Here is a 20931-nt window from a genome sequence, read left to right on the forward strand (position 1 = left end):
TCATTTTCTCAAGGCCTGATATATAGGCCTGTATTGTCATATACAGGCTCTTCCTATTTTGTTCATGGAATCATGACATTGGAAACCAACCTGAAAGAGGTCTTCTTGAGAGCCTGGCAGGGCTGAACAGTCCCAGAGACTGGAAACTTACTCTCAGGAGGCAACCTGAGCTATTACAAATTTTCCTTCCTTCGAACCCAAACTTGTCCACCTCTGGAATCACTCAGAAAATCTGCTTTTCCCATGATAGTCCTTCAAATCAGACTGGCCACAGACAAAAAAAATCACTTTATGAATCACATGTATAATGTGCTTGTCAGCTAATCCTCAACACAATCCTATCAAGAAACCAGGCAGAGGTTTCCAAAAAGGTTAAGTGATTCCTTACACAGCTAGTATTTCTTAGTCTGGTGACTCCTTCTATCACCAGTAATGGCACTGGGACTTGATCTTAGACCCAACTCCAGTGCTCTTTGTATAAAGTCACCTACCTCCAAAAGCAGCAGATTCTGTCACAGAACCCTTCAGCTGCACTCCCACCAACTTTAAGGACTTGGGAGAACTCGTATCAGGATTCACAAGCTTGTGTGAGGTGAAGGGGCTGAGCCTGGCAAACAGGTAGACACAAATCACACACCAGATGGCCCCTGACTGGCCCATCTGCAGGTCTGAGGTTGGCAGAAGCGATGGGGGCTGTGAGAAGGCTCTTAGGAGCATGAGGATTCACAAAGCCACAGACACAGTTGGAAGAACCTCTCCTCTGACTTCTGAAAGGGAGTGAGAGAGGCTGAGGACGCAGGCTGATTAGTGGCTCTTCTGCTGTTTTCATTCATCCATCACTGCCTGTTCTGTAGTAAATCAGCAGAGACTTCCTGTCTTTATTCTCCTTTACTCCAAAAACAGGTATCACCCTCCACCTACCTGCACTATAATAACCTCACCAGCTGAGTTAACATTCCTTGGTTGAGCTTTGTGACTATAATTCTCCATGAAGCCAGCAAGTTCCTTCTGTTGACTGGTTTCCTCCATCATCACGGAGAGCAACACAATGTCTCTATGTCAGTGTCTTCTGTATAACAATTACATATACAGCTGAGCCCTCGAGAAACAATATTTATAAATCCGATTACCTCTGTGAAACATCCCACCCCACACTTAAGACTGCTTAATTTGAAAACAAAGTGCTCTATTTCTTCCCATTAGACACCATTTTCAATATCTTCCCAGGCCCCTCTTACATGGTTAGAGGGAAAAATAAAGAAACCACCCAAGCAAAACAGGGACAAAGACAATTTCTCTTCAGCCCCTTCTGAAGGTCCAGATCAGAGAAGTAGGGTGAGCCTGGGCCAGAGACCACGGGAGAAAGCAGATGACAAACCATGTCTAAAGCTGCAGGATTACAGAATCAGTTCACTCTCTTAAGCAGTGAGGCCGAGCCCACAGTAATGTAACACACTGCCCTTCATTCAACAGCCCAGCCCACTGCAAGGTCAGGCAGGTGACCTCTGAGCCCCAGCGGCTTTAGTGATGTCTCCTTCCAGGGTCAAGGCTGGTGATGCTATAACCTCCTCTTTGTGATTGATACAAATGTCACAGGAGAATAACAAATCAGAGAGCCCACACCCCTTAACACACTGCAGCCCTGCCAGGGAACAGCAGAGATGAGGCAAGATGATTTAATTTACACAGCAGCCACTTGGGGCCCAGTCAGAGCTGGGGCAGTGGAGGACTATAACCCCAGAGGGTACTCCCCTACCCCTTCCACTTAGAAGACCAGTCCTCACAGACCCTAAGATGTGGTTCCCTGGATTGTGCAGAGCATGCTCCAGTCAAAAGGAGAGATTTGGGAATAAGGCTGTCCCCAGAGTCAGGGGAGGTCCGTGGCCTGGAGATGGTTGCCTACATGGTGGCCCAGGGGTCTGAGAGACCAGTCCAGTCCTGGGCACAGTCCTCAGCTTGTTGGGCCTAGAGGAAGCCCTCACGGCGGAACTGTTCCTGGAGAAGAGCACGGTACTGGTCAAATCCCCCCTCGACCCGGGTGACGCCGCCTCCTTCGCACACCCACAACTCCTGGCACACCAGCCTGATGAAGCGCTCATCGTGGGATACGAGAATCACGCCACCCTGAAAGACAGGAGACCAGAGGCACTCAGGGGGTTGGGGGGCTAAGGAGTGCTGAGGTCTGGGAAGGAGTGGGCATTATGAAGACACACTCACCCTGAAATTGTTGAGAGCACGGCCAAGAGCCTCAATTGTCTCCATATCCAGGTGGTTTGTGGGTTCGTCCAGAATGTAGAAGTTGGGGCTGGAAGGCAGAACCCAGGAAGGTGGATAGTTATGGGGAGTTGGAGAAATCATGAACTCCTCTGATATAAAGACAAGAGAATCATTTTCTACTAGGCTAGAGGGGGACAGGGAGGGCAAGAATTCTAGAAAATAAGGCCTCACCAGGGCATAGTCATCTGAGCAAAGGCTACCCGGCTCTTCTGGCCCCCAGACAAGCTGGCAACAGGGCGCACAGCCAGTTCTCCAGAGATGCCATACCGGCCCAGCTGGTGACGATACTCCTCCTCAGGCCGTCCTGGAATAGGCCCCATTCGATCATGGCCCAACTCCCTCCCTTCACCCTCTCCCCAGCCCCACCTTCAAATACCTCTGTCCTTACACCTAGACTTTGTTGGGCTGCTCAGCACCTCCCCAAGGAGGCCTAACTGTAGGCAGCAGCCCTGGGACTTTCTCCTGAACCCCAAGCCCTAACACACCAGGAAACTTGCGTGACAGCAGCTCCACAGCACTGACGTTCAGGTCCAGCTGTTCCACGTGGTGCTGGCTGAAATAGCCAATCTTCAGATTCCTGCAGTCAGCAATGAAGGTGCAAGAGGGGATGAAAGGCATGACCATAAAGAATGTAGCCACAAGTGTACGGGTAGTTGGAGAGTGAAGGTGTGGGCCCTACCGGTGAGCATGTCTGATGCCTCGAACAGGTGTTAGGTCCCCCATAAGCAGCTTCAGCATGGTAGACTTCCCAGCCCCATTCTCCCCAACCTATAAGAAGAAACATGAGACCTTTAGAGTGTACATGTAGAGGACACAGAAGGAAAGGAAATGAGAATTGGACTTGGGTAGTCCCAATGACTCTTTCAACAACTAAAATATTTTTCAGAAACTCGAGAAAAATGAAGGAGGTAATAAATATGTAAAGAGAGCCTAATACCTGAGTACCTACTAAGTGCTGGGGCTTTAATTCTCCCAATAACCAAGGGAGGTAGACGTTATCTCCATTTTAGAGATGAGAAAACTGTTTAGTAACAAAGCTGGGAAATGGCAGAGTCAGGATCTGAAGTCTGACTCTGAAGCCTATACTCTCTCCTCTATGTTCCATGGTTTGAGAAAACTGAGAGCAGAGACGAGCAAGACAGAATACTGCTTCAAGTATTCATAAAGTACCAGATGCCAGGCTTTCTTTTCACCTCTGCAGGGCAGCCCTGAGAGGCTGGAGCATGGGGACAGTATAAGTATAGCCAAGTCCTTGGCTCAGGCCCTGACTCTTGCCCAGTGGACCTCTTTCCCCTGCAGCCCGAGGATCTGGGCCAATCCCCAGCATGTGTTGGCGTGGGAGAGTCCCAGCTCCTGGAAGAGAGAAACAACAACCATACCACACAGATGCGGGATTCAAGATCAGCAGAGACGGAGAGACGGCTGAAGATGATGTGTTTAGGATCATAGTAGAAATCCACCTCATCTAGTTGCAGAATTGGTGGTGAGAACTTCTCAAACCCATCAGGGAACCTGTGGGAGGGAGGGTGGGGGTGAACAGCACTGCAGTGGCCAGAAACAAGAGCTTCCAACCAGCCCCTCTGGCCCAGCACTCACTTCATCACTACTTCCAGCTCCTTGTCCACGGGTTTCAGCTCTGGCCTGAGGAAAGAGGGGGCACTCTAGATGTATGACTTTCATGTGTTCCATCACACAAGAAATATATGCTCAGAGAAAACTTAGAAAAGCTTGTAGTCCCACCACCCAGATAACATTCTTATTTTCGAGGACAGTTTTGTACTACATAACAAGGTTAACAACTTACATGAGGGTGGTCCCATAAGGTTATAATGGAGCTGAAATTCCTATCACCTAGTCACATCAGAGCCAAGTCATAATGTCATAGCACAATGTCTGTGGTCATGCTGGTATAAATAAGCCTACTGCACTGCCAGTTGTATAAAATACAGCACATAATACTTGATAATGATAATAAATGACTATGCTACTTATATACTTTTTGCTGTAAATATCCTTTGTCTACTGCATCTCTCTCATTTTTTAATACATATTTTTATTGATTTCAGAGAGTGAGATAGAAACATCAATGATGAGAGAAAATCATTGATCAGCTGCCTCCTGCATGCCTCCTACTGGGGATCAAGCCCGAAATCCAGGCATATGCCCTGACCGGGAATTGAACTGTGACCTCCTGGTTCATGGGTTGATGCTCAACCACTGAGCCATACCAGCTGGGTTTTACTGTAACTTTTTTATGTTTAGTTACACAAATAGTTACCATTGTATTACAAATGCCTACAGTATTCAGCGTAATAACATGCCGTACAGACCTGTAGACTAGGAGCAATAGGCTATTAACATACTGCCTAGGCGTGTAGTAGGCTATGCCATCTAGGTTGGTGCACTCTATGATGTTCGCACAATGACAAAATTGCCCAACAACACATCTCAGAATGTATCCTTGACATTAAGCAGCACATGACTGTACATTCCTTTAGTTTACTAAATGCTGGAAAAAAATAGTATTATTCTTTTTGCAGCTTTTTGTCCTTCTAGTTAACATATCATGATGCACGTTTCAATGTCATAAAAATCCTAAGCCTTATGATTTTAGGCTCTCCAACACCAGCACTTCTAGAAATGTTGTTTCAAGATTAGCAAAACAAAAACAAAACAAAAATATTCAACCTTCAATGTTCACCACCCTTAGTCATTAAGGAATGCAAATCAAAACCACAATGAGATAACATGCCACACCCACTAGGGTAGCTAAAATTAAAGATGATAACCAGCCAGAGCGGCTCAGGTAGTTGAGTGTGTGCACTGAAAGAAAAGGTTGCCCGCTGACCCCAGGTCAGGGCACATACCTGGGCTGTGGGTTTGGGGCACATACAGAAGGCAACCCATTGATGTTTCTTTCTCTCTCACCATTCCTCTCTAAGCATGTCCTCATGTGAGTATTAAAAAAAAAAAAAAAAAAAAGACAGCCCAGCCAGCATGACTCAGTGGTTGAGCTTTAGCCTATGAAGCAAAAGGTCACAGTTCAATTCCGGTCAGGGCATATGTCCAGGTTGTAGGCTCGATCCCCAGTGTGTGGCTTGCAGGAGGCAGCTGATCAATGATTTTCTCTCATCAGTGATGTTTCTATCTCTTTCTCCCTCTCCTTTCTTCTCTGAAACCAAGAAAAATATGTATTTTTTAAAAAGTTAAATAGAATTACCATATAACCCAGCAACTCCACTCCTAGGTATGCATCCAAGAGAATAGAAAACATATGTCCACACAACTAGTACACAAATGTTCATAGCAGCATTATTCATAAGGGCCAAAAGGAGAAAACATAAATGTCCATCAACTGATGAATCAATAAGCAAAATATGGTAATATCCATACAATGGAATATTATCTGTCATAAAAAGGAATGAAGTACTACGTGCTAGTACAGAGATGACCCTCAAAAACATTATGCTAAGCAAAAGAAGCCAGACACAAGGGTCGCATTGTATGATTCCATTTATACTAAATGTTCAGCATAAACAAATATATACAAACAGAAAGCAGATGAGTGGTTACTAGGGCCTGGGGACAAGATTAACTCTTTGAGAACAGTATAAAACTTCTTTCTTGCGGGGGAGGAAGTTCAAGTTGATTTCTAGAAAATGGGGGGCCTATAATGGGAGGGCAAGGATGGCCTGCAAAATGAGGCCAGAAATTAAGAGAACAGGAGTCAGGGCCATTGGACATTGTACTCACAGCTTCTCCAGCATCTTGAGTTTACTCTGTACTTGAGAGGCTCTGTTGGCATTGTAGCGAAACCGGTCAATGAAAACCTGCGGGTGGATGAGTGCAGGCATTGGTCAGGCTCCCTCACGCCCTCCAACTCTAATACCCATGAGATGGGGCCCTCAGCCCTGCCGGCTCCACACCTGGATATGCTGGCGATACTGCTGCTGTGCCTCGTATTCACGCTGCTGGTTGAGTAGTCGCTCCTGCTTGCTTTTGATAAAGGTCTCAAAGTCTCCCCGGTAGCCATCTAGCCGCTGGCTGTGCAGGTGGATGATGTCTGTGGCTATGGCATTCAGGAAGTTTCGGTCGTGGGAGACGACCAGAATTGTGGAGGGCCACGTCTGAGGGGTCACAGGACAGCAGGCCCAGTTTGGGAGGGCAGTCAGCTCCCAGCCCCTAGATGTCTTGGAGGCAGACTTCCCCCAAACCTACTCCGGCACCTATAGGCACTCACCTGCAGGTAATTCTCCAGCCATAGGATGGCCCTTACATCCAGCATGTTTGTGGGTTCTAAAAAAGTGAACACATTTGGGATTGAAGGGCTAGAGATGTAGGAACTTGGGTGTTGCCACCTTTCCCCACCCTGAAGTTAGGGTGTCACATTTCAAACTTACCGTCTAACAGCAGAAGATCTGGCCTATGGAGAAAAAGAACGCAAAGCTTGAGGATTTAGGTCAGAGGTCCATTGCAAACCCCTAAGTGCCAAGGCCCATCCTCCATAATATCCACATACAGGCCCAGAAGACTCACCTAGCAAACAGGGCCCGGGCCAGGGCCAGTCTCATCCTCCAGCCACCTGAGAACTCCCTAAAGAAAGAAAGAGCCGCGTGAGAGGTGGGTGCTCACCAGCACAGGGGCAGAGCCAACAGTATTCACAGTCAAGAATGGCAAGGGCCACTCACCGGGTGGGCTGCTGCTGCATTTTAGGGGTAAAGCCAAGTCCAGCAAGAATGACTGATGCCCTAGAAGTGAAGAACCCAGTTGGAACAGGTAACAGAAGGGAAAGGTGAAATGTGAAGAAAGGGGGAATTTCAAATACCTGGCAGGTGCCTTGTCAGCCTCAATCTCCTCCAGTTTGGCATAGATTTCTGCCAGCTGTGCAGCTTCTGAGCCCTCAGCCCTGGGAAGGAAATGGGGGGCAGAGCAATCAGCCTGAGTAGGGGCAGTCCAAGAGGATGTCCTGCACCCCATGCTGTTGGAAAGCAGACCACTGGCTGCCCTGTTGCTGGGACAAGAACAGAGTACAGGAAGGACTGGCTCACAGCATTGAGGGCCTTGGGCACTGTGGAAGGAACAAGGGCTTGAGAGTGCTAAGTTCTAAGCTCTCCTGCTCGCTAGGATGGGCATGTGAATTTGGATTATGACACTACGGCAGGCACTCTGTGAGGGACAGCTGCACGGAGCCTTCACCTGCCAGCAGCAACCTGGGCACTGAGCTCCCGCTCTCGCTGCAGGAGGTCTTCTCGTACAGTGTCACTCTCCAGCACACTCTGCAGGGCAGGGGTGTCATCTCCAGCAACCTCCTGCTCTACGTGCAGCAGGGAAATATGGGCTGGGACTCGCAGGCTCCGGGTGGCCAGCATCTTCAACAGTGTTGTCTTCCCCAGCCCATTCCGGCCCACTAGCCCATAGCGGCGGCCCCATGCCAGGTTCACATCTGCACCAGCCAGCAGCACCCTGCAGGGGCAGCAGGAAGACAAAGGGTGCTCTAGACATCGGTGTACTGCAAGTTTAACAACAGAAAGCTAACATTACTTTTAGCCCCATTTAATCTCTCCAAATTCTCCTTTAATTGGAAAAAGAAAAACATCACACCCCCCCACTGCCACTCCCTCACCTATCGCCAAAAGACACGTCAAAGTTCTCAATTCGCACATCATAGGATTTGTTCTTGCCAGATGATTCCAACCGACTCTCCTTTCTGCTGCCTGCCTGGCTGGCTGATGCCTCTTCCAAGACTCTTTTAAAAGAAGAAATGGATGGCTTTGGGCACTCCCAACCACCCTTTCATCCCTGTAGAGACTGTTCTGCTCTCTTAACCCTTTTTGCTAAACTCACAGAGGGTTGCTGGTCTTGAGTGTGTCCTTCTCTGAACGTTTCTCCTGCTTTGCCTTTAGTCGAGCCTCAGCCTTCTCTAGCTTCTTTGCATTCACTGTCTGAGGGTCCAAACAAAACCATTTCACCCTCGGGTGTAGGCTCAGAGAGAGCACCTCAAGTTTACCCTTTCAATTTATCCACGATGAACAGAATTAAAGATTCAGAAATCCCCCAGAAAGATATTCCAGTATTTAGAGACCGTCAGCTCCTACCCCAACCATACACAGCCCCCTCCCTTTCATCCTCCTCCTCACCGAGGACTGTTCCCTCTTCAGCAGCCCTGGAAGGTTGGTGCCACAGTCTGTAGACGAGAAGAAAAGCAGTCACCTTCTCCCTGAGGGAAGGGAAACTAATATTTTGAGTAACTAATATAAGCCAGACACAAAGCTGATAAGCAACTCTAACAAGAGCATGCAGTTGGTTAGTAAGTCACAAAATAGGGGGTGGGGAGTGGGTGAACCCAAGTTTGTCCAGCTCCAAAGCCCATATGCTTCATACCATTGCCAAGAGCTTGGAGAACCCTCCAACCCTACTCCCTGCATCAATGGGCTCTTTTGCCTTCAGTAAAGACATCAACTAGCTTCTACAATCTTGTCCTATGGAAAAGAGGTGCCGGGAGTTCTGAGCTCCAGGAGGCAGGCGGCCGGGGCCTCGCGGCGGAGGAAAGGAGAGGGTAGCTAGGTCAACCTCCCCTCATTCTCACCGTAGTTCTCCGTGATCTTTGACAACTGGATGGGGGCGTCCAGCAGCACCTGGCTGTTTCCCTGGCTCTGCGGCTCGGCCCTACACGGCAGGGACGGCAAGCGCAGTTAGGGGCGGAGGACCAAGCTCTTGGGCCATCAGACCTTACTCCCTCCTGCCTCCCGACCAACCCTCCCCACCTCCCCACACGCCCCCCGCCACTCACAGGCGCAGAGTGTTGTACATGCGCTGACACACGGCTCTGATGCCCGCGTCATCCTTGCTGTCCCCGGACACCTCTTGCAACAGTTCCCCCACAGCTTCCACCAGGTCGTCCACGGACTCGAAGTCCGCGCTGCCGCTGTGCAAGACGCCTGGGCGGGGCGGGGCGGGGCAGGTCCAGGAAGACACGGGGCAGGGTGGGCACACAAGCAGTTTAACCCCGGGACCGCGACCCGAGTCCGGGCTCCGGACCCATCCCGCCCTCGGGACAAGAGGTCACACAGAGGAGAGGCCCAGCAGCGGCCCCGGCCCTGCCCTCCCTTAGTCTTTCCCACCCGACTTCCCCTTTGGCCTCCCCAGCCCGCTGATTCGGTTGGGCTCACCGGTTACGTAGTCGAAGACCTGTCCGTCAATTTCGGGAAACTCGCTCCGCAGGATTTCAGCGCAAGTCGCCATGTTACAGTCCGGCTCCCTTCCGCGCAGTCGCGGTGAGACCCCGGCCAAGGCCCACCCCTGCCCTTCCCCCGAAAGCGCGTCCCTCCTAGCATGGCGCATGCGTAGTGGTGACATAAGCAAAGCGTGGATTGCGCGGAACCCGGTGGGCGGGGCCGAGAGAACCGTGCGCAAGCACCACTGTGTCCACGCCGGAGCTGCTCTCTGCGCTTGCGCAACGCCTTTTCCGCTGAGAAATTAGCCACACGTGCGGCCCTCGCTGCCTTTTGGGAGGTGGAGATCCGGAAGGCGGAGAACTCGAATGCCAAAGGTTCAGCGGGTGGGAACCGCCCGAGAGACTGGCGGTGGGTCGAGCACACTGGTCTTGCCAGTCTGCACGCCTGAGCGGGTCCATTTTGGAGCCAGCCGAGATGTTTGCTGACTCACGCTGGTTCCCGAGCTTTCAGAAGCCCCCTGCGCAGTTCTGTGCAGCCGCGGTTATGGTTCCCAACATTTATGGGCTGGTCTCAGCCTGGAAGCTCGCCTGCTCTGCTCGTGTCTTGCAACTCAATACAAGTTATGCTTATCCCCCCCCCCCCCCCCCCCCCAGGGCACAGCCTCACTCTGCCAGAGGGCGAGAAAACCAGGTGGACACCACGGCCTGTGTAAATTCATTGATATTCTCTAATTCTACCTAAACCTAAAGCAGACTTCTCTGCGGCCTGAATCTCAGTAAGTAACTCTAAAGACTACTTCCTTTCCCGGATTCTCTCAGAAGTTAATGATGCTACTGCTTTACATTTAATGTGAACACTCTGCGAATCCTGCTCTAAAATTACATTAATTCATCCTTGTGAGGAATCAGTCCATCCTGATATTTAAAATAAATCTATAGAAGCTATTAGAGCTAATAACCACTTTATAGGAAACACTGGGAAAGAGAAATTCTGAGGGGGAAACTATGTACTGTACAGAAATACCTGGTTTCTTCAACATTGCAAGAGCTGAGCAGAACTGTGGTTTATAAAATTTAAGAAGCATTCACCTACTACAATGGACCTTGTTTGGATCCAGATGCAAACTGTAAAAATTTTATAGGACACTTGGCCGAAACCGGTTTGGCTCAGTGGATAGAGCGTCGGCCTGCGGACTGAAAGGTCCCAGGTTCGATTCCAGTCAAGGGCATGTACCTGGGTTGCGGGCACATCCCCAGTGGGAGATGTGCAGGAGGCAGCTGATCGATGTTTCTCTCCCATCGATGTTTCTAACTCTCTATCTCTCTCCCTTCCTCTCTGTAAGAAATCAATAAAATATATTAAAAAAAAATTTTATAGGACACTTGAATTAAGTATGTACACAGATTGGACATGATCTCCATGAACCGGCCATGAGTTGATTGTTGAAATTGGATGATGGGACATGAGCGTTCATTTTATTTTGCTACTTCTGTTTTTTTGAAACTTTATAATAGATTTTTTGGATTCAAAAAGGCTGAAACCAAGCAAGGAAAAACTGGTGAGGGTAAATCTGCTCTTTTATCTGCCTAAAGCTAGGAGTGAATTAGAGAAAGAATCTCTACCCTTAGGGACCTGGGGCCAGGTGGGGCTGCTGGCCCTTGAAGCTGTTTTCTTCTCAGAGAAGACAGGAGACCTGGGGTGAACACAAATCAGGATTAGGGACTGGATGGCCTTGGAGGGGCCTAACAATTGAGACCAAGACAAGGGAAGAAGCCTTGAGAGAGGTCAACACAGAAAATTGTACTCAAAGCAGGTAGTGTAAGACATAGGAAGAGCCGTCCCACCAGTTCCCATCCCCCCTGCATCGACACAGCCAGCTACTCCACTCTACAGAGTTTATTGGGTCTATAACTGGACAAAGTCACACGTGTACAAAATGAAGCTCACACTATCCCAAAGCAGAATAGGGATTGAGGGCTAGGGATCCATTACTAGCTGTTGGGGGAGCTCTGAGGTGAAGGGCAGCCAACCCTCCCACTTGAGAGATGTGGTCACAGGGGAGGGGAGGAGAAGCCCACCTGACTTTGGTCACAGAACTCATCGAGCCTGGCATTGGGCCAGGAGACAGACGGATGGAGAAGCAGGAGCCCCACAAACCACCTTGCCCAGGGAGCCCAGAGACAGCTCCACCTGTCCTACTTGCGATGTGGTTGGTCCAGACCTAGACTCAGGGGCTGGTGCAAAGGAAAGGCAGCAAAGCAGGAGGGAGGAGACACTGATGTGTGGTGGCCGGGGCACTTGGACTTGTGGAAGAGGGGGGGTGGGTGGGGAGGCGGGCTAGCTGCCTAGGCAGCTAACAGCGTGTCTCATAGATGCCACTTCGGCCAATGTAGCGCACCCATTTGATGACATCGTGGTCGCTGTAGTTCAGCTTCGGTTCAAACACCTTCAAGTAGCGCACCTTGAGGCCAGAGGGCGCGAATGGCACCTGGGCAAGGGACAGCTCGTTAGGAATGTGGCCTTCCAGTCAGTCTCTCTCTTCTGGGAAGTTCTGTAGCCCCGCCCTACCTTTACCTCCTTACTACGGGTGATTGAATGATTAGTGTCCTGAAAGAAGTTGGGGTAGTGAGGGGGTCCTCTAAAAGGTTACTAAAGAATAAAGCATATCCAAGAGTAACCAGTAATCATTTGGGTTTGAAGTCAGGCCCTGCCTGTGATAACTTGAATCAATTCCTTTAATCTGCAGAAAGCAGCAACCAAAGACCTGACTTAGAACATCTCAATATTATGGACTTAAAAAATAAGGTGGAGAAAATTGTATGTCTAACATATAATTTGCACAAAGCAAAGTCAGCCCATTTTCCTGTCTGTAAGTAAACTTTGTGTCTTATTTGGCATTCAAGCAATCTAAAGCTTTCCAAAGAATTATCTTACAACAAGCCAAAAGAAGGTAAAGATTTTTGTTAGTGTGAATAGCAATTTTAGTTGGAAGCCTGAAGGGGGAAGAAATGGCTCTATGAATTAAAGTCACTTCCCCTCTCAAGGCCTCAGTTTGCTCATCTGCAGGTAGTAGGTATAAAGGTTGATCTGAATGACTTCCCAAGATCTTTCTCAGCATACCCTGCTATGGCTCTCGGCCCCTCCTCCGCCATACCTCAAAGTTCATGGAAATGGGGGGTCGGGCCCACTTCTTCTTGTCATTGGTGGGCAGCAGCTCAATCTCTGCGCTGATCTGCGATTCCTTCATGCCTGCCATGCGCTTGATCCTAGGAACACAGGAGCCATGGGCAGCAAGTGCTGCTGGAAGCTTGGAGGAATTTCGAAGGGGGCGGGGAGGAAAGACCCAGGAGCTTGTGGGAGGTGTTAGGACAAGAAAATGCAGTGAGGACCTTGATTACCACTTGCTACGGAACCTTGGATCTGCTATTCCTTTAGCACTGTGGGCTGCAGTTTCTGCTGAGATACATGGTCATGCCATCCCTTACTGTTTACTTCACAGACATGGGAAAACGTTAAAGCATCCGGATAAATAAGTGTAGGCATGCACCCAAGTGCAAACAGGTGGCACACTCACATAGGTACAGGGTGAGAGCAAGCAGAAGCTCCTGGAGAAGCAAATAGGCAATCCCCTCCCCCCCCGAATAAAACACATACACACTCAGAGGACGAACAGTAAAACTGAATAAGAGGGTACATCGAGGCTTCTTAAGCCCCGTTGTGGCCTCATGAAGGAAAGACTCACTTCCACACGATGGCGTTCTCACTGGCCTTGTACTTGGCCTTCCCCTTCATGCAGATCACCTGCACCCCACTTGTGTTCAACGGGGTTGGGATCCTCACCTAGAAGTAACACCCCTGTCAGGGAGCTCTGTCAAACCCTGACATCAGCTGCTTTTATTCCTGAAGACAAGTGCTTCTTCCTCCCCAAGTCCCTTGTCCTCACCTCAATCTTCTGAGCCAGTAGTGAGGGCTTGAAGTTGGACTTGATGACCACCTTGACCTCAAGCTTGGTGCGCCCCACTTCCCGCACCAGTGGGATCACCCGGAAAGGAAGGATGATGTCCTTGGTGGTGCGATACCTTTAGGAGTAGAGAGCAAGGTTGACATAGCAGAGTCTGTCCTCTTTCCTCTCCCCACTTTTTGCCCTTGCCTCCTCACATCCCAATGGCACCTCATGAGCTCAAACTCTCCATCTGGTGGGATGAAGCTGATGCTGCGTTCAGAGTCAAACTTGCTGAGTCGCACACACTGGTGGAAGGTGCAGTCATCAATGGCAATTGATTGCTTCCCGCTGCAAGAAGGGGCACAAAGTGTCATAGGTACAGGGGAGTGGCAGGAGAGATTTAGGCTGGAAGGCTACCCCACCCATAAAGGCTGTCAGAGCCTGGGTGAGGTTTCCACTACACACTATCAAAAGCTGTCAGGAAAGGAAGACCTATGTAATACTTTCAACAATAAAGGTTAAAAAAAACAACCAACCTGTCAGAATACAGCTTTCTGACTTAGGGGTCCCTTCCCCAGAATTAGGGATCAGTGGGAGCTTTGCAAGCTCATCATCTCTTGAGAGCTCTGCTGCTTAGGACCTAGAGGTTTCAGGTACACTGGGCAGAAGCCAGCAGAGGCCATCAGTATATACTGAAAAGCCTTGGTCCTGGGGACCAAACAAAGGGGCTTACTCTCCGAGTAGGACGACGGCAATTCCCTCATCTTGCTTAAGCACAGAGGTCAAGAGCAACTAGCCAAGTACATCCTTGGGAAGAGGGAGTTTGCAATACTGCAGAAATGTCCAGAAAGAATTGTGATTCACCAGGCCCCCCTCAACCCTCCAAGGTCCACCCACTCCCACCAGCTCCCCTGCCTCAGGCACCTCTTGCTTGTTTCATCAGCTGTGCCTTTGCCCTGCTTCTCAATTACAATCTTGTCATTCATCCCAAACTTGCACTCAGGCATGCCACTCAGGTAGCTCTTCATCACCACCCGCCCTGACACATGGGCGCTCAGCACCTGCCCTGGTGATGGACAGACAAATAGAAAAGCTGAGTCAGGACCAGGACCTTGCCCCAGTTCCCCTCCAGCTTTATCATGAGAGGGCTCTCACCCTGCGGGGACATGAGGAGGTTCACACTCTCCAGCACATCCAGGAAGAGCTCGTTCCGGCGATACTTGATGCCCTCCCGCCGCCAACCAATCTGCCCAGTCACCTGGCTGGTGATCTGGGATTGTTCTTCTTTTGTCTACATGGAAATAGAGACAAACAGCAATGGCCTCACTCCTCTCCACTTTTAATCATCCTGTCTGTATCCCCACTCCATCCTCATCCCTCTTTCCTTCTAGGCCCCGCCCTGAAACCCATCTTCCCCCAGAGGCCCAGTGGGGTAGAACTTAGAGAAAGGGAGCAAAGCTGCAAGGGTAGAAGTTGAGGGAATACCTTACCTGATGCTGGAGGCCACAGGGTCAATGTAGAGCCCACAGGAAGCCGTAGGGTAGCGCAGATGGGAAGAGACAGGCAGAAAAGAAGGCTATGAGGCCTGGATCCTAGAGGAGGGTCCAAACTCTCTCCTCCTGAGGAACCAAGGCCTCCAGAGCAACCCCCATTCTTCCTTCCCCCAGTGCAGAAGGAAACTGCTTGATCTGTATTCCTAGTAACAGAGATGCTGAGTCAGTTGCACCTCGGTTGGGAGAGGGCCACATGGGAAAATAAGCCTGCAGTCATGGCAGAAAGATCAGACCAGCACTTCCTGTCAAAGGCAGCTTCATGAGTCAGCTAGGACAAGGCTCAGGGCCCAGCTGGGATGAAGGGGTTGGGCTCCACCCTGACTGTAGCTGTATAATTCGAATACCTGGCTCTTGATGCCCTGCTGGGTAATGAAGGTTTTCAGCGCGCCTGTCTCTGAGTTCTGTGGATAGCCAAAGTCCAGGATCTCTGCAAAAGGAAGGGAACCATCAGATCCTGGAGAAGGCTCCTTCATTCCTGTCCCTTCCTTGGCCTAGACATGTCTAGCCACACAGCCCCAGAAGGTGTGGGATCACCTGCAGTAAAGCCTTCTAGCTTTGTAGTATTTACTCTGGGATTTGTTCTTCATAAGAAAATGTCATATTTTGCCCTGGCTGGTGTGGCTCAGTTGGTAGAGCACCATCCTGTGCACCAAAAGGTCCCTGGTTCAATTCCTGGTCAGGGCACATGCCCAGGTTCTGGGTTCAGTCCCTGGGGTTGGGATGCATATGGGAGGCTACCGAACAATGTTTCTCTCTCTCATTTATGTCTCTCTCTCCTCCCTTCCTCTCTCTAAAATGTCAGATTTTATCAAATGGAGAAAATCAGTAGAAGAGTCACGTGGTCAGTGGGTGAGAGGTCAAGAAGCACTGAGCCTTAGAAAACGGAGATGTTGGGAAGGTGGAATGACTCTGTTCACTTAAATCATACCCTACAGAGGAGCCAAGGTAACAATGCAATGCACTTGAGGGGCCTATAATACCTCACCCTCCTCCAGGCTCTGAGGCAGGTGTTGAGATGGAAAGCTGGAGGGACAGTCATGAACTAAGGCCCAAACCACAAAGGTACGAGGGTGAAAAGTGCTTACTGCAGGAGTCCCAGCCACCAAATCCCAGTCAGGTTCCCAGCCCCATGAAAGACCTCCTCTACTCACTAGTGCCTATTTCTGTGTTCTACTTCAGAGCAGACTTTAGGTCTGGATTTGGATTAGCCTTCCCAGGGCTCAAAAGACCACATAGTCAGGAAAGAAAGTTCAGAAAGCACTGGAGCTTCAGACCTGCTCCCCCCTCCAGGCCAGGCCCCATCAGGTTCATCCCCACCCTAGGCCCACCACTCCGCCAGTCTCACCATCCAGCAGCTCATATATGAGCACAAAATTGTTCTTGATGTTCTCCTCGCTGATCTTGCCAAAGTAGGCAGCCATTACGTCACACATCTTATAGAGGAATTCGAAGACCATAGCAGCGTTGACATTCTGCTTGGTGACAGCTGCCAGCCAGATGTTGGACCGCTTAACATGGAAGAAACTGGTGCGAGCGATGTTGGTGACGGGGCTGCGCACCTGTTGCCGGGCATGGATAACATTGACCCGAAAAGCGTCCACTGCATTCCTCCTGAGGAAAAGGGCAGACAGGGGCTGCTCAGTACTCAGGCAAACCTCACTCTACAGGGATCAATCACAGCTACTAACAGCATCCCCACTTCACTGCTGAAGTCTGATACATACTCTAAAGTGCCATGATAGGAAGACAGATGTAAACTGAATAAAGTGAGGTCGGTCCATCAAGTTTAGGGATGTCCCCAATTTCCCAGCTGCCACTTCTCTAGCTTCCCAGTGAGCTCCAGAGAGACCCAGTCTTCCCACTAGTAATCCCACCAATGGGGAAGGCTGGCTCCCCCACAAGTTAGACAAAGCCTGCATGACTTCAGAGGAGGCTCTAATATACTGAGGGAGAAGCACCAAGGAGCTGTGGAGCTGGGCCACCCATTTCTGTCTGGGATCCAATTCCAGGGCAAGCTCAGGGAATGAAAAGGATGAAGAAAACAATGATGGGGGGACAGGACACCCCACCCACCGGTGCCTGGGCGGCAGCTTAACAGGCTGCTTACCTATTGCTACAGCAGCCAATGAGATGGGATGAGAGAAATGACGCCAGCAAGAAGAGGAGAGTGACACCAACGAGAGAGAGGGTTAGACACACAACACACTGGGGTAGGCACACACCATGAGGTAAAAACAGACAACAGGCAAGGGGTGGAGAGCACGGCAAGGCATGCACGATGGTGTATGCCCTGGCCTTGGCTTAACCAGGTCCATGCAGGGCCGGAGCAGGATGCGATGGGTGTAGCCAGCCAGGCTCAGGCAAGCCAGGTGTTGCCACATCTCTAGCTCATGTCCCACCACCAGCCAGTGGACAAATAGCCACAAAGGCCAGTCCATCAGCCCGGGAGCCAAAAGCCAACGAGCTGGGGCACTGCAGCAAGCCCATTCTTTGACTGTCTATCCCCAAGATCTTTGAGGAAGAAAAACAGGGCCTAAGAAAAACAAACCGAGGAGCCTAACCTCATTAGAGCTGCTGAGGCTAGGCCATGTCCTCAGGAAAGAACAATAGCGTGCAGGATGGGGCAGAATGAAAAGGAAGGCTGTGCCCACTTGTAAGGTCTGTGGGACCCAGAACAAGACGCTATTCTGGGTCTCCTCTGATAGGTCAGGGAGTGCCTTTCCTTCAGTGACCCAGGGAGGGCCTCAGTGCTCACAATCTCTCCTCCAGGAATGGCCCAGAGGAACTGAAAACAGCTGAGTCAGCAGCCTGCCTCTTTCTGAGAAAAGGAGTGGAAGAGGATTTCAGAAGAATCCAGTGAAGGTTCTCGTCAGGAGAAGGGCTTTTGAAGGCAAGACTTAGATGGATTAGTACCTCCAGCCTGGCCACTAACTCCACCCAGGAGACGTCTCCCTCCTCCTCAAAGGAGGAATCAACCTGCCCAGGCAAAAGCACTCATCCCAGCAACCAGGTCTGTCACTAAGGGAAACAGGAGGCAGGAAAGGCAGCAGTTCCTAGGATGGTGAGGGCCCTGTCATTCCACAGGTCCCACCTGGGGGCCAGCACTGGTTGCCAGGCCAATACTACCAGACCTCATGGGAGCCAGGCCGGACATGCTGAGCTTCCATGATGCAGAAGGGGTGGGGGTTGGGGTGGGAGTGGTCCAAGTCAAGTGACTGAGAGGAACAGACCTAATCCTGCATGCTGGGGAGGAGGGATGGAGGTGGGGCACAGCCGGTTCAGCCAGGGGACTCACCCGATGTCATCTCGGTAGACCCGGGAGATGAGCACCTCCCCCTTGTGATTATAGATGAATAAGCCTCCAATCATGGCGGCAGCTCAGTCTCCACAGCCCATCGCTCTGAGAACAGACCTAGGACAGGCAGAGGCAGGGTAAGGAAGGCCTCAGAACCCCTGCCCACATCCACTGTGGGGCTGTGCAGGTCACAATCTGTGTGTTTTTTTCCTGACTCAACCCTCCAGCAAGTGACCCTGCAGCCCTTGAAGGCATGCTCCTCCCCTTAGCCAGGCTCCAGTTCCTGTTTATCCCACACTGGACGGGAGAAAGAAATGGTGAGGGACTTGGGCCCAGGATACTAAGGCCATTTTGATCCTCCCTTTTCTGGGGCTGAGCCCAGAGAGTAGCCCCGCCCCCTCTTCACAGAACTGAGCTCAGCAAGGATCCTTTTCCGACTCTCAGGCTCTCACAGGGAGTCGACGGGAAGGCCTGCCCCTGGCTGCAGGAATGGTGGCAGCAGGAATGGTGGCAGCAGGAATGGTGGCAGCAATGACTCCCGTGGGGCAGGCCTGGGGCTCAGGGACAGCCCCAGGAGCACCAAGTCTCAGTCTCCACTACCCTCCGAGAAGGGGCAGGGCCCGAATCTCTAATTCACCGGAATCTAGGCATTCCCGGGAAGGGTGTGCAGGGTGGGCAGAGGAGGAAAGAAGGGAGGCCTTAGGCCCTGACTGACTAGTAGACCCTGAGTGTGGCTCCAACCTCCCCCAGGCAGTCAGAAAGCAGGCAAAAGGGCAGAGGAGAAAGGTCCCAGCCCTGCAGACGACACTTACACGACCCAAGCTGCTTAGTTATTTTTGGCGACCTCCCCTCCTTTCAAAAAGGGAGGCTCCCTCTCAGCTCCCAAGTACAATAAAAATAAGGCGGGGGTGGGGGTGGGGGTGGGGGGATGCAGGTCCGAAAAGTTAAAGAGATCCTTCCAGCGGGAATTCTGCGATCCCAGACCCACTTCCGGCCTGGGTGCCTACATGTGAGGGGCAGGATGCCCAGACTATCCAATTATTTGGGTCAAAGTATCGCAGACTGTTTGCGAGGGCAAAAAGCGTTCGTTTAGTTCTAGATGTCCCGGATGAGCCCTGGTATTGATTGCACAGGGGGCAGTTTAGCAGGCTTTTCTAAATTGTAAGATAAAGCCCATTCCTATGGCCACCGAGGTCTCCCAGACTCGGCGAGAGGTCTCTGGAGGTGGCGGACACGACCCATGCCTCGGTCCCTGCGAGTTCAGGAGGGGAAAGGCAAGATGGAGGTGGAGCCTGGGCAAGGAACCAAGTTCCCAGGCATCAAGGCTCCGGGGGGAAGCTCGGGCCCGGGCAGGCGCGGAATGAATGTTGCTTAAGCGGGGACCCGGGACCCGGCGGCGGCGGCGGCGGGCAGAATGCTCAGTGCCCACGGCAGCAGCGGGTGGGGCCCAGGGAGCGGGTTCAGACGGCAAAGGTCAGGGCTTTGCGGAGGAAGGCCGGCAGGGGGCGCCCGGCAGTGGCGACTAGGGGCTGGGAGATGGGGCCCGCGGTGGGGTCCAGGGGTAGAGGCATGAGGGGACCGAGGGTGGGCTTTTGCCCTGGGAAGGAAGACATCGCGGGAAAAGATGGTTGCGCGGGGTGCGGGGCTGTCACACGCTGAGGAATGAGAGCCTCGGGCTGTCACTCCACGGGGAGGGGGGGAGGCTTGTCACAGTCCCAGGAGGCGGCCCGGGGGGTGTCACTGTCCTGGGAGGTGGGGAGACAGTCCTGGCGCCGAGGGGCGGCGTCGAGGGGCAGGGGCGCTGTCGCCGTCCCAGGGAGGGGGCGCCGCGCGGGGTCCCTGCCCTGGGAGGGTTCTAGTGGATCTCCCTCCCCAGGAAGGCGCCGGGCGGGTCAGCTGGAGGGCGCGCTCCCCGCCCGTCCTGCGACCGCGCCCCGGGCGTCTCCGCCCGCCGTCAGCTCCTCCGGGATCTAAGAGGCTGAGGCCGCTCCCGGGTGTGGGCAGCTTTCCGCCGACGCTGTGCAGGGAAGGGAAGGGCAAAGCTGCCGTTGGGCAGGCGTCCTCCCTCATCCCGTGAGGCCAGGCCCCGAGCTCACCTGGTGTCCGCGGCCCCTGCTCCGCCCGCCCGGCCGCTCTCCGGATCCCAAGATGTCCGCCCGCCCCCTGCTCGCCTGCCCGCTGCCTCGGCTTTCACTGCAGTGCCGCGGCCCCGCCCCGGCCTCCGCTGCGCCTGCGCGCCGGGCTCCCGCACGGACTACAAATCCCGTCAGGTCCTCGGGCTTTCTCGCTTACAATTTTAAGCTCTCAAGATTTAGCAAAACTACAACTACCGACTGCCTTCGAGAACCTTCGAAAAGGAGAGTAGGAGTTCCTTGGGGGAGGGCTAGGAGTGGCCTAATCCAGCCTTAGCCGAAAGGCACTTCCCAGCCTATCCGATTCCGCTCACTTCCTTTCCCCCACTGAGCATTCTGGGAATTGTAGTTTCTGAGGTCCCTCCCGTTCCTATGTCAGTGTTTCGGAGAGCCTCAGAGGATTACTACCATTAGAAGTCCATCTGGTAAGTCTTGGATCGTTGTAGGCCTTTAGTGTCTCCGAAGTCCGAGGACTGGCTGTCCTCACTTTCCATACAACACGCGACCTGGCAGAAGAAGTGTTTGTGCTGAATTTACTGCTTTCTAACACCACCTC

At 51.7% G+C, this 20931-nt stretch overlaps 2 protein-coding genes across 8 annotated transcripts; both read right to left on the bottom strand.

Moving 5' to 3' along the window:
* Positions 1-273: 273 nt before the first annotated feature.
* Positions 274-10053, bottom strand: ABCF3 (ATP binding cassette subfamily F member 3). 6 transcript variants are annotated; one of them, XM_006084853.3, is made up of 21 exons: positions 9447-10049; positions 9068-9215; positions 8864-8943; positions 8415-8461; positions 8122-8219; positions 7901-8023; positions 7474-7740; positions 7103-7183; positions 6966-7025; positions 6814-6870; positions 6678-6700; positions 6518-6573; positions 6204-6404; positions 6031-6107; positions 3874-3918; positions 3657-3789; positions 2957-3045; positions 2763-2854; positions 2449-2581; positions 2218-2305; positions 274-2124 (listed from the first exon to the last, which is right to left on the bottom strand). In XM_006084853.3, exons 1-21 carry the CDS (start codon positions 9631-9633, stop codon positions 1966-1968), a joined length of 2244 nt encoding a protein of 747 aa, XP_006084915.1. In that variant the 5' UTR covers positions 9634-10049; the 3' UTR covers positions 274-1965. The 6 variants fall into 6 exon arrangements, with proteins under 6 accessions (XP_006084915.1, XP_023606389.1, XP_023606387.1 ...); XM_023750621.1 differs by having other exon boundaries at positions 8415-8494; positions 9447-10046; XM_023750619.1 differs by lacking the exon at positions 6966-7025.
* Positions 10054-11330: 1277 nt separating this feature from the next.
* On the bottom strand, positions 11331-20475 carry AP2M1 (adaptor related protein complex 2 mu 1 subunit). Of its 2 annotated transcripts, XM_006084854.3 has the most exons (12): positions 20340-20475; positions 18244-18360; positions 16294-16559; positions 15293-15375; positions 14886-14891; positions 14551-14686; positions 14320-14461; positions 13624-13743; positions 13396-13531; positions 13195-13292; positions 12607-12718; positions 11331-11940 (listed from the first exon to the last, which is right to left on the bottom strand). In XM_006084854.3, the coding sequence occupies exons 2-12, from the start codon at positions 18315-18317 to the stop codon at positions 11806-11808; spliced, it is 1308 nt and encodes a 435-aa protein (XP_006084916.1). In that variant the 5' UTR covers positions 18318-18360; positions 20340-20475; the 3' UTR covers positions 11331-11805. The 2 variants fall into 2 exon arrangements, with proteins under 2 accessions (XP_006084916.1, XP_023606392.1); XM_023750624.1 differs by lacking the exon at positions 14886-14891.
* Between the last annotated feature and the right edge of the window lie 456 nt (positions 20476-20931).

Source organism: Myotis lucifugus, unplaced genomic scaffold (genome assembly GCF_000147115.1).
Source record: "Myotis lucifugus unplaced genomic scaffold, Myoluc2.0 scaffold_14, whole genome shotgun sequence".
NCBI lineage: Eukaryota > Metazoa > Chordata > Mammalia > Chiroptera > Vespertilionidae > Myotis > Myotis lucifugus.

Bases quoted from the DNA above. Each gene is read 5' to 3' on its own strand.
- ABCF3 (XM_006084853.3), bottom strand. From the start codon at position 9,633: ATGTCACCACTACGCATGCGCCATGCTAGGAGGGACGCGCTTTCGGGG. The intron at 8,944-9,067 runs GTGAGTGGCGGG...CCTGCCGTGTAG, and splicing joins ATGTACAACACTCTGCGCCT to GGCCGAGCCGCAGAGCCAGG. The intron at 6,108-6,203 runs GTGTGGAGCCGG...ATCCACCCGCAG, and splicing joins AGTATCGCCAGCATATCCAG to GTTTTCATTGACCGGTTTCG.
- AP2M1 (XM_006084854.3), bottom strand. From the start codon at position 18,317: ATGATTGGAGGCTTATTCATCTATAATCACAAGGGGGAGGTGCTCATC. The intron at 13,532-13,623 runs GTGCCATTGGGA...CTACTCCTAAAG, and splicing joins GGAGAGTTTGAGCTCATGAG to GTATCGCACCACCAAGGACA. The intron at 11,941-12,606 runs GTATGGCGGAGG...TCCCTTGCCCAG, and splicing joins CCATTTCCATGAACTTTGAG to GTGCCATTCGCGCCCTCTGG.